Genomic DNA, 12,261 nt, shown 5'->3' with positions numbered 1-12,261 from the left:
CTAGACCAGGCTGGCCTGGAACTCACAGAGATCGCCTGGCTCTGCCTCCGGAGTCCTGGGATTAAAGGTGTGCTGTCTGGCCAGGCTAACAGTTTTATGGGGCAGGGAGCTCCAGGCCTAATCTGTTGTCTAGTGAACACCGAAGTCTTGATCAAGTTCTTGATCCTGGCCTTGGCCAAGGGACTGTGGCCGTGTCCTCTTCTGTTCCTACTGACCTCACTGCCAGCTTTGGGAACCCTGGGTATTCTGTACCTTTAGAGCTCAGCATTTTTACAGTATATTTGTTAAAACTGGTCCAGGGTCTGAGCCAAGTAGTTCATAGCTAGAGGGTGTTTAGGAATATCTAATCCCCTGCTAGAAGCAGAACTCCTGGTTACAGTTTGGCAGTTTTATTGCCTATGAATTATGGAGGAATAAGAAGGCGAGAGCAGCTCTCGAGCTGCAGCCATGCTCCTGGGGGCTGCATGTTTTGCAGTGTTTGCACTTGCAGACTGCTCTTCCTTTGGTTTGCTGTTCAGCACTGGGCCAGCTGTTTTCTTGTGCGTCCTGTTGATGGCAGCTGAAAGTTTGCCAAATGTTCTGTCGGCTCCTGTCTTCAGAGGCTGGAGCTGATTTAGTGCCACAAGCCATCTCTGGTCAGGCATGACCCACGATGGGAAACATCCTTCAGCTACAAGTCATGTCAAGTTAGAGCACACAGCAAGTAGACTTGTGGCAGCTCTTTAGGAAAGCAGACCTTCCACAGTCTTGGAACAGAAGGCTGTGCCTAAAAATCTGCCTTATCAGAGTGAGTGTTGGCATCCGTTTGTGGGTATGTTTTTCACAGTGGCAGAAACCAGCAGACTTGCCCCTTAGCATGGTGAGCCTACCTTCCTGGGGAGTATGAAGCCAAACTGGTAGCACATATCTGTAATCTTAGCACTTAGTAAGTAGAGGCAGGAGGATACTGAGTTTGAGGCCAGCCTAGGCTACATAGTGAGATGTGTTTTTTTGTTTTTTTTTTTTTAATGAGTCATTATTTAGGATTTCTGTTGCTGTAATAAAACACCACAACCAAAAGCAGCTGGGGAGGAAGGGGATTGTTTGGCTTACATATCCTGGGTCACAGTCCACTGAGGGAGGGGAGGGCAAGGCAGGAACAGAAGCAGACGCCATGAAGAAATGCTCTCATTCCTTTTTTGCTTTTTTTTTTTGTTTGTTTGTTTTTTGAGACAAGGTTTCTCTGTAGCTTTGGGGCCTGTCCTAAACTAGCTCTGTAGACCAGGCTGGCCTTGAACTCAGATCCACCTGCCTCTACCTCCTGAGTGCTGGGATTATAGGTGTGCGCCACCACCTCCTGGCCTCTTTTTTTGCTTTTGTTTTGTTTTTTTGAGACAGGGTTTCTCTGTGTAGCTTTGGAACCTTTCCTGGAACTCACTCTGTAGCCCAGGCTGGCCTCGAACTCACAGAGATCCGCCTGGCTCTGCCGAAATGCTCATTCTTTAGGAAAAAAAAAAAAGTTTTATTTATTTGTCATGATTACGGTATTCTGCCTACATGCATGCCTGTAAGCCAGAAGAGGCACCAGATCTCATTATAGATGTTTGTGAACTACCATCTGGTTGCTGGGAATTAAACTCAGGACCTCTGGAAGAGCAGTTAGTGCTCTTAACCTCTGAGCCATCTCTCCAGCCCCAAAATGCTCATTCTTAATGGCTTGTTCAGCTTGCTTTCTTAAACACTCCAGGACTATCTGGCCAGGGGTAGCACCACCAATAAATGGGCTGGACATTTCCACATGAGTTGCTAATCAAGAAAATGCTCCACGAGCTTGTCTACAGGTCAGTCTTTTGGTTTTTTGAGACAAGGTTTCTCTGTATAGCAGTCCTGTCTGTCTTGGAACTCGCTTTGTAAACCAGGCTAGCCTTGAACTCACTGAGATCCATCTGCCTCTGCCTCCCAAGTGGTGGGATTAAAGGTGTGCACTGCTACTGCCTGGCCCTCATAGCTTTTAAAATAAATTGGTGAGAGAAGTTAGATTTCCGAGAATCTGTACTGATGTGTATAATGCCAAGAAACAAATAGTTCTGTTCTCTTAAAATCAGAAACTTCCCTATGTACAGCTTTAGACTGTAGCATTGTCTTTGAAGCTATCAGGATCCATGTATCCACACTAAACTATGTGGTTTGATTTTGGAGGAAAGGATGGCATTTGATATTTTGTCCTTTGAACAGGCATGGCGATTTGTTGTTCCTGTTTCCCTCAAGTCTTGCTGGACCTTCGTCTGAAATGGAGACATCGACCTCACTAGGGTTAAAGGCCTTTGGTGCTCCTAATGTGGTTGAAGATGAGATCGATCAATATCTCAGCAAGCAGGACGGGAAGATTTATAGGAGCCGGGACCCACAGCTGTAAGTGCTCTATAAGGCTCCTGCCTGCGGAGCTCTTAATGGATCATTAAAGGAAATATTTAAGAGCTTTTGTAATCTTAGCACTTGGGGGCAAAACAGGAGGACTGGTCAAGTTCAAGGTCAGTGTGGTTTACATAGTGAGCTCTGGTTAGCTTATGAGAACCTTGTCTCAAAAAAAAAAAATTTAAAAAAGTTCCATGCTAGTAAGTATCTGGTAAAGGTGAAAGATCTAAGTGGCCATCTATTGTCACATTATTTTACTCAAAAGAAACAACAAACAAAAAATATTAGGCGTATGTGAATACTAAGAGATTGAAAGGTGTCTAGGGACAGGTAGGTTCTATTTTGATGTTCCTTTAGATACCTGTCCCCTCCCACCAGCAGAGGTAGGGGTAGAAGGACCAGTGGTTCAATGTTTATCAATACAAGGGCTGGCTCTGACTTCTCAAGAGCGAATACTGTTAGAATAACCTGGGCACTAGGTACTAGTGTGTGCCTCTAGTGAGTATCTGGTTTGCAGATCTGCTTTGAATGTTTACTTTGTACCAGGTTATGTAAAGTGCTAGTGCATGTGTGCATTCCTTAATTTTAGACTTTTTTGCAATTCTTTTAAAAGAAACCAGTTAAGAACTGGAGAGATGACTCATCAGTTAAGGGTGCTTGCTGTTCTTGCAGAGGATCCAGGTTTGATTCTCAGCACCCACACGGTGGTTTACAGCTGCCTGGCCTCTGAGAGCACCAGACATGTATGCAGATACACATAAAGGCAGAACACGCATACCCATAAAATCAAATTAAAATTAAAAAATAAAATAGGGAAACCTGTTAGAAACATCTGGATTTACACTCAGCAGTGTGATTTATGTGAGTGGAGGCTGTTTGTCTCTGTAGTGCGTCTTTTTGAAGTGCATCACTCTGTGACTAAGGTAAGATACTGACACTGGCACACCGCTGTTCTAAATGCTAGATCAGCAACTGTTTTGTAAGATGGAATAGCCACAAATGCTGCTCAGCCGCAATGGCTGGAGCCTCTAAGATGCCTTCTATTTGTGTTTGTTCCCGGGAACTCACCATGATCTGGGCTTTCATGTCTCCATTAGCTATCTTTTAGAGCATGCGCTCACCTATGTGTTAATTCTGCTCTTCAGAAATACACCTGCCTCTTACTGACATAGGAAATACAGACTCTACCTCTTTTCTTTTTTCTTTTTTGGTTTTTAAAGATGAGTTTCTCTGTGAGCCCTGGCTGTCTAAGAATTCACTGTGTAGACCAGGCTGGCCTTGAACTCAGAGAGATCTGCCTGCCTCTGCCTCCTGAGTGCTGGCATTAAAGGTATGCACCACCACATCAGGGCAGGCACCCACCAGCTCCTTCCTGAGCCTCTTGTGCCACCACTGCCCAGCTAGTCTTGCTCTTCTGTTTTTTTAAAAATCACATTCCTCTAAGAATTCTGACCCCATTTGAACCTTAGCAGGACTTCAAACAATTTGACTGTCCTAATGATGCCACTGTGCCCTTATACACTTAAGCATCTCTCCATTTATTGTACATGTTGTCTATCCCAAACCCCTAGTCCTGGCATCCTTATGTGTTTACTGAGTGTGCGTGATGTACACATTTCAGACTAAGGGCTGCTTATGCGGTATGTTAGGGTTTCTGCCCTATCCATGCTTTTTGGGGGGTAGGGTTTCCAAGACAGGGTTTTTCTGTGCAGCTCTGGCTGTCCTGGAATTCAGTCTATACATCAGGCCAGCCTCAAACTCACAAAGATCTGCCTGCCCCTGCTTCTCAAGTGCTGAAATTAAAGGTGTGCACTACTACTGCCCAGCTTTTCTGTAACATTTTTATTTAATGTGATTTCAGAACATTTTATCTTTTATGCTAAAGAGGGAACATCACCTTGTGTGTTTGATAAGCACTGTTTTATTTTTAGTTAGTGTCATTTTAAGCAGTTACTATTCATGAAACCACAGGTTTAATGTGGCAGGTTTTTCACTTTCCATTTCTTCTCCTCTCCACCCCGTTCTCTTTTGAGACAGATTCTCCCTGTGTAGCCCTGTCAGTCAGACTGGCCTTGAACTTACTTGAGTCTTTTTGCCTCTGCCTCCTGAGTGCTGGGGTTACAGGCTTGTGTCATCCCATGTAGTAGTTTTTTTCTGATACATACCAGAATAAATAATAACTATTACAATGGAAACATTTATCTGTGTACCATCAACAGTAATTCTTTATTTGTAGGGAAGCATTTTACCAAAGTGTGATGTACATTTTAAATATCAAAAATCTTGGGAAGTAGGCCTTTAATCTCAGCACTTGGGAGGCAGAGCCAAGCGGATCTCTGTGAGTTCGAGGCCAGCCTGGACCACCAAGTGAGTTCCAGGAAAAGGCTCAAAGCTACACAGAGAAACCCTGTCTCGAAAAACTAAAAAAAAAAAAAAAAATCTTGGGAAGTAGCAACAGAAAATAACCTTGGTGTCCCTGTGCTTTTCTTTGACCCTGTGCACCCTCCAGATGTCGCCATGGCCCCTTGGGGAAGTGTGTCCATTGTGTCCCATTGGAGGTAAGTCTGTGCAGAGGGAGTTCTTGGCTGGGCAGTGTGGTTGGCTGCTGACAGAGCTCTCAGCACTTTCTGGTCCCTAAACGTGGGTGTTGTGGCTCTTAAAAGAATTTTTCTATTTATTGTCTTGGGCCTTGTATTCCCAATAGTACAAGTGGCACAGAGAATCTGAGACTTATTTATGGGAGTGACCTTCTAGGGGGATTGTGAATGGCTGAGGCATTGTGTTGCTGATGAAGAGTATGTACAGTTGTCTTCCTAGGTAATTATTCTCTGACACATAGCTGGGCTTCTGGGTTCCTGCTTGTCATGGTTTTGATTTACCATGTCTGAGGCTTATGTCTGCTGTTGATTTGTCTGTCTGTTTCTCGTGCGTGTGTGTGTGTGTGTGTGTGTGTGTGTGTGTGTGTGTGTGTGTGTGAATGAGGATTGAACTCAGGGCTTTGGTACTAAGCTGTATCCTCAGGCCTTTTGTGACTTTGCAAAATTTTCTTAGAGCTTTTGTCTTTAATAGGTTCATTTTACCATGAAAATGTAACAGAAAAAAACTTGATTCTGACCTTGAAGTAGTGAAGACCTAGCTTAGCCTCCCTCCATATCTCTGTGCTGTCTGATCTGATTCCCTGCACAGTAAGATTGAAGTTTCATGTACCCTGGCAGACCCATGACCACTCATTTCCTGTATATTATTAATAGCCATTTGATGAGGACTATCTGAACCACTTGGAGCCTCCTGTGAAGCACATGTCCTTCCATGCCTACATCCGGAAGCTGACTGGAGGGGCAGACAAGTAAGTATCCACTCTGGCCCTAGCACTCAAACTCTTCATGCATTTCTGATAGTTTTGTTTATAGTTACTGGTCATGGAAATGCAAAAGTAGAGGAAGGCAGTGCAGAGAGCAGTAGTCTTGAATATTGTCTGTTCTAGAACCAGGGGAGAGAGTCTGGCAGATGTCCTGCTGTACATCTGTCCTGCTGTACATCCACAGTACGCAGAGAAACAGACAGACTCACAACTGATGGTAGATGTGGAATGGCCTGGTGAATCCCTGAGTCTGAACCATCTTCTGCTTTTCAGAAAGACAGCTACCGCATAAGGATCTCAGCTCACCAACCTTAGCTCCTGCCTGCTCTTTCCCCAGGGCTCTGCTTGTTTGTCAGGTTCACTTTTACAACTGTAACAGAGGTGAAGCCACAACACTTATCTACGGGTTGTATTCTGGTACCACGGGGCTTTAGTTAACGTACTTGGTCAGGTGGACGGCACAAGCAGCCTCCTCTTTGCCTGAGTGCTGGTGGCCAGAAGGTGAACTAAGACTGGTGTTTGTTTGATTGAGATCCTCTTGCCTTGGCCTCCTGAGTGCTGGGATTACAGATGTGTACTGTCCCTCCTGGGCTGCATTTGTTCTTTTAATCTGCGTGTCTGTGCAGCTCCTTTTGTGTCCATCTGACCAGAGAGTAGCAGACCTCCTGTCAGCTTTGTAACTCCTGTCACTGGTAAGAAATGGCACTGGTTCAAGTCAACCTGCTAACACCCAAAATTATTTTTAAATTTTATTTATTTTGTTTTTTTGAGCCAGGGTTTCTGTGTGTTTCCTTGGCTATCTTAGAACTTACTTTGTAGACCAGGATGTTCTCAAACTCAGAGATCTTCCTGCCTCTCATGTGCTGGCATTAAAGGTTAAAGGCTTATGCTACTACATCCAGCCAAGATGACCATTTAAAAATGTTAGACTGGGGGTATAGTGGCGGGTTAGAGATAGGGCTCAGCAATTAAGAGCACTGACTGTTCTTCCAGAGGACCCGGGTTCAATTCCAGCACCCATATGGCAGCTCACAGCTCTCTGTAACTCCAGTTCCAGGGGACCCAACACCAGTGGACATAAAATAAAAATAAATAAATTAAAAAACAAAACAAGCCAACCTTCAAAAAAATAAAAATGTTAGACTAGGAGCAAAACACCACCAGAAACACACACACACTTAACTGTCAGCGGGGAAGGCTGTGGGGTTCTTGGAAACAGGTAGATTTACAGTAGGAGGTGCCTGCTCATATTCTTGTCATTTTGGGTCAAAGAACGTTCCTCTTCTGTGTGGACAGAGCCTGTGAGCAGCAGCTCACCTTATGCGGCAGAGGCTAGTGCACCCTTGGCTTGGGAAAAAGCATTTAGTATCAGGCAAAGGAATCCTTTTTTTTTTTTTTGGTTTTGTGAGACAGGGTTTCTCTGTGTAGATCTGGCTGTCCTAGAACTCATGGTGTAGACCAGGCTGGCCTTGAACTCACAGAGATCCGCCTGCCTCTGCCTCCTGAGTGCTGGAATCAAAGGCTTATGCCACCACTGCCCAGTGAGGTAAGATAGTCTTAATTCACCTCAAGTTAGCCATCATAGCATATATTTTGAATTATCATGAACACCAAAAACATACAATTTTTATTTACAAAACAAATGTCACATTTTACAACTTAATGTGTATAAGTTTTTGGGTCACTTATGTCTTAATAAAGCTGGGGGAGGGTAAGAAAGAAAATTGAGGTTGGTGAGATGACAAGGTAACACTTACTATCAAGTCTGATGACCTAAGTTGTAAGTTCAATCCCCGGCCAGGACCCACATGGTGGAAGGAGAGAACCAGCTGTTGCAAATTGACCTCTCACCTCCATGTGTACATACATGTGTGAATGCACATACACATATACACACACTATGTATATAAAATGTAATAAAACAACTATTACAAAGGAAAAAAGTGGAATTAAAGGGGGCATTCTGTGATTGAAGAAATCAACATCACTTTTACAGAAATTCCCTATCAGTGGTAGGCCCAGTACTTCCTCATTGATATCCAAAGACAGTGCTTTTTGCTTTTAGCTAAAAGCAGATAGAATGAATATATTATTGTTCTGTATCCTAATCAGATTTTTCCTATGAGTAGATACTGGGCTAATAATGTCATCAGTCACTGATAAACTTCCTTTTCTCTTAGTGGCACAAGTTAGATAATAGGTATTCACTAGTGTTCTTGAGAACTTGATGGGTGTGGGAAAGAGCTGAGAACAAAAACTGGATTTCTGTAGAAAGAGAGCTTTGTGTCCCACTCTGAGGCACTGTAAAAAGTGGGGAACTTTGAATTAGAGTGGTTTTAGTGCATTGTCTTGCATTCTTGCCTCCTAGGTGCACTGTCCAGTGGGTGGAAGATGTCTCACTCACCCTTCTTGGATCCTGCCTGAATCCCCACTATTGTGTTTAACTCAGTCTCTTGTCTTCTCCCTTAGGGGGAAGTTTGTTGCCCTGGAGAACATCAGCTGCAAGATTAAGTCAGGGTGTGAGGGACACCTCCCATGGCCAAATGGTATCTGCACCAAATGCCAACCTAGTGCCATCACGCTGAACAGACAGGTGAGGCTACCTATGTCCCTGAGATTTGTTTTCATGCCTAACAAATGGACACTTCTGTGGCAGATTCTGTGGTGCTTCATTTATTTATTTGTTTATGTTTTTAGTTACATGATTTTTTGTTTTGTGGGTTTTTTGTTGTTATAGTTGTTTGTTTTCTTTTTTTTCTTTTTTTTTTTTTTTAAAGATTTATTTATTACATATACAGCATATATGACTGAAGGCCAGAAGAGGGCACCAGATCTCATTACAGATGGTTGTGAGCCACCATGTGGTTGCTGGGAATTGAACTCAGGACCTCTGGAAGAGCAGTCAGTGCTCTTAACCTCTGAGCCATCTCTCCAGCCCAGTTGTTTGTTTTCAAGATGGGGTTTTGTAGCCAGAAGTTTCTCTGGTTCTGCCTGGCCCTAAGGTCCAGATGAATCTCTCCCATTTGAGGTCCTGCAGCCACTTATAAAACAATCATTCAGAGGCTTAATATTAATTACAGACTATATGGCCTATGGCAGGCTTCTTGCTAGCTAGCTCTTTCATCTTAAATTAACCCATTTCTATTCATCTATGTTTTGCCATGTGGCCATGGCGTTACCTGCTCTCTCACATCTTGTTTCTCCTGGTGGTGGCTCACAGCGTCTCCCTGACCCTGCATTTTCCCTCTGTTCGTCTTGGATCTCCCGCCTGGCTCCATTCTGCCCTGCCATAGGCCAGTGCAGCTTTGTTTATTAACCAATTAGAGCAGCACATATTCACAGCATACAGAAAGACATCCTACAGCACTTCCCCTTTTCTGTCTAATCAAAACCACTTCAAAGACCTACAGAATATGGCAATTAAAATGTTTTAAGAACTTAGACTTTTCTGGACATTGAGACATGTCTGCTCCTGGCAGCACCAATCTACTTCAGAGAAGATAATGGGCATTAAAGAAAGTCCATGTATGGAGTGTTTTCTTTGTGGCAAAAGTTAGCCACTGGCCGGGCGGTGGTGGCGCATGCCTTTAATCCCAGCACTCGGGAGGCAGAGCCAGGCGGATCTCTGTTGAGTTCGAGGCCAGCCAGGGCTACCAAGTGAGTCCCAGGAAAGGCGCAAAGCTACACAGAGAAACCCTGTCTCGAAAAACCAAAAAAAAATTTAAAAAAAAGTTAGCCACTGGACAAAAAAATACTCTTGCCTCGACTGCTTAACAGGACGCTATATAAACTGGATATGCAGGACCCATAGGAAGGTGACCACTGAACTTTGCAAGGCCCTTCAGGTTCCTGCTTCACAGAGGAGACTGCCAGACATTTTGCAGGACACAGGGAGAAACAACTGATGAATTTTGCCAATAGGCGAGTCAATTCTTCAAATTTCCTGCTTCACCAAAAAGTCTGCCAGAGACGCTAGGCCTTTAGGCTGAAGATGGGTGCCCCAATGTTGCATAGGAACTTTGGATGACTATCCAACAGCCGGATGTCTCTTGTCATTTCTAGAGTTTTGGAAGTTGCTTTCAATGCACTTCCTGTTTGCTTAGGTAATATTATATCCTTCTGGGGTCTTTGATGGAATTGAAGACTAGATAGTTATAATTATAGTTTTCCTTAGTTATGATAAAAGGTAAATTAGATATAAAACTTTAGACTCACAATGTAGAATAGATGATAGAATATTTTCTTTAATTTTGCCAAATACAAGTAGACTAGATATTGTAACTGTTACTCTTGCTTGATAACTGTTTTGTTATATATATATAATTTTACTATGTTAAATTAAAAACTTTCCTTTTTGATTAGACAGAAAAGGGTAAGTGCTATGTGTAGCTAGAGTTTTCCTACCTGGCCCACAGTCAGGACAAATCTCTCTCATCCGCCAGTCCCACAGCCACTCAGACCCAACCAAATAAACACAGAGGCTTATATTGCTTACAAACTGTATGGCCGTGGCAGGCTTCTTGCTAACTGTTCTTATATCTTAAATTAATCCATTTTCATAAATCTATACCTTGCCACATGGCTCGTGGCTTACCGGGATCTTCACATGCGGCTTGTCATGGTGGTGGCTGGCAGTGTCTCTCTGACTCAGCCTTCCACTTCCCAGAATTCTTCTCCTTGTCCCGCCTATACTTCCTGCCTAGCCAATGGCCAATCAGTGATTTATTTACTGACCAATTAGCAACACATTTGACATACAGACCATCCCACAGCAGCTATGGGATGTCTTTCTGTACACTGTGAATATATGTTGCTCTCATTGGCTAATAAATAAGCTACTTTGGCCTATGGCAAGGCAGCTTAGAGGCAGGTGGGAAATTCAAGCAGAGATACAGAGAGAAGAAGTGCAGAGTCGGGGAAGGTGCTGAGAGCCGCCCAGAGAAGCCAAGTTGTAATGCAACACAGGTAAAGTCACACAACACATGGAGATACATAGACTAATAGGAGTGGGTTAAATTTAATTGTAAGAACTAGCTAGCAAGAAGCCTGAGCCATAGGCCATATAATTTGTAGTTAATATTAAGCCTCTGAGTAATTATTTTATAAGCAGCTGCAGGACTGTGGGTGGGGGAGATTTGTCCAGACTGTGGGGCAGGGCGGGACTGAGAAGCTTCCGCCTACAAGGTCTCTCTGTGTAGGCCTGGCTGTCCAGGAACTCGCTCTGTAGACCAGGATGGCATTGAACTCAGGGATCTACCTGCCTCTGCCTCCCAAGTGCTGGGATTACAGGGATGTGCCACCACACCTGGCATTAGTTACACATACACTGTGTGTCTGTAGCATGTGTGCAGGTACCTGAATAGGGCAGAAGAGGGAGTTAAAATTACAGGGAGTTTTTAATCTTCCCGATGTGGGTGCTAGGAAGAGAACTTGGCTTGTTCTCTGGAAGGCAGCAAGTGCTCTTAACTGCTGAGCCATCTCTCCAGCCCTCTGGTGTTTTTAGATGTAACCATCTACCTTTCTTTGAGTCATAGATGAAAGATAAGTTTCTAGTGCTTGCAGGTGTGGGGCTTAGAGTTTTGATTCCATTTGGTTGGCTTGTGCAGAGGATGGCTTTTCTTTGAAAGGCATTTTAAAATATTTATTATTTTTTATTTTATATATATGAGTGTATTTGCCTGCATGTATGTATGTATTGTGTGTGCATGCGACTAGAAGAGGGTGTTGGAAGTCCAGAACTGGAGTTACAGGCAATTACAAGTCACTGTGAGCGCTGTGAACCTAACGTCTGGTCCTCTGATTGAGAAGCCAGTGCTCTTAACCACTGAGCCATCTCTTCAGGCCCCCTTTTCCTTTTAAATTTATTTTAGTTATTTTGTTGTTGCTTATTTTGAGAGGTGGGATTTTCTTGGAGACTTTCAAATGTTGAGTGGTTGTGACTTTGCCTTTAAGAACATGTTACATGGGAGCTGGTAATATAGATTCAGACATCTGTTCAGAGATCTGCTCAGATTATTAATTGATGAAATCCTCCTTTCCCTGTTGCCTTGATCTCTAAAGAACAAAGCAGTTTGTCTCCCTCCCTCCTTCCCTCCCTGCCTCCCTGCCTTCCTTCCTCCCATTTTAGAAGTAGTCTTCAGCTGTTTCCTTTAGTCCAGGTTGGCTTCAAACTCATGGCAGTCTTCCTCCTGCATCAGCCTCCTGAGTGCTGCGATGGATCAGAGTAGGTTCTTGAATTTGGGTTTTGTTTGTTGTTTTTAGGGGCTTAAACTCCAGTGCACATGCTAGGCAAGTCAGTGATCTACCAGTGGCCATGTCTTTGAACTACACCCCCAAGCCTGTTTACCTTGTTGAAAGAACTAGATAAGGCTGGGTCCAAGCTGAAATAAAAACAATCAGGTCTGGGGCGATGGCTGCAGAGGTCCCAGGTTCAGTTCCCAGCACACACATGGTATTTCACACTTGTCTGTGACCACAGTCCTAGACCTCCAAGGGCACCGTGTACG

The 12,261-nt window shown here is 43.8% G+C and overlaps 1 protein-coding gene across 1 annotated transcript in view; it reads left to right on the top strand.

Annotated features, from left to right (window-relative positions):
* Nucleotides 1–12,261, top strand: part of Nploc4 (NPL4 homolog, ubiquitin recognition factor) — a 62,206-nt gene that overhangs the window by 14,878 nt on the left and 35,067 nt on the right. Inside the window, exons 4-7 of the mRNA XM_059272276.1 lie at nucleotides 2,215–2,391; nucleotides 4,904–4,952; nucleotides 5,646–5,740; nucleotides 8,225–8,348. Of these exons, the coding sequence (XP_059128259.1) occupies nucleotides 2,215–2,391; nucleotides 4,904–4,952; nucleotides 5,646–5,740; nucleotides 8,225–8,348 (445 nt within the window). The remainder of the gene's footprint in view (nucleotides 1–2,214; nucleotides 2,392–4,903; nucleotides 4,953–5,645; nucleotides 5,741–8,224; nucleotides 8,349–12,261) is intronic.

This window comes from Peromyscus eremicus, chromosome 8a (genome assembly GCF_949786415.1).
Source record: "Peromyscus eremicus chromosome 8a, PerEre_H2_v1, whole genome shotgun sequence".
In the NCBI taxonomy this organism is placed as follows: domain Eukaryota; kingdom Metazoa; phylum Chordata; class Mammalia; order Rodentia; family Cricetidae; genus Peromyscus; species Peromyscus eremicus.
Note: the sequence above shows the minus strand (reverse complement) of the source record. Positions and strands in the feature narration are given on the sequence as shown.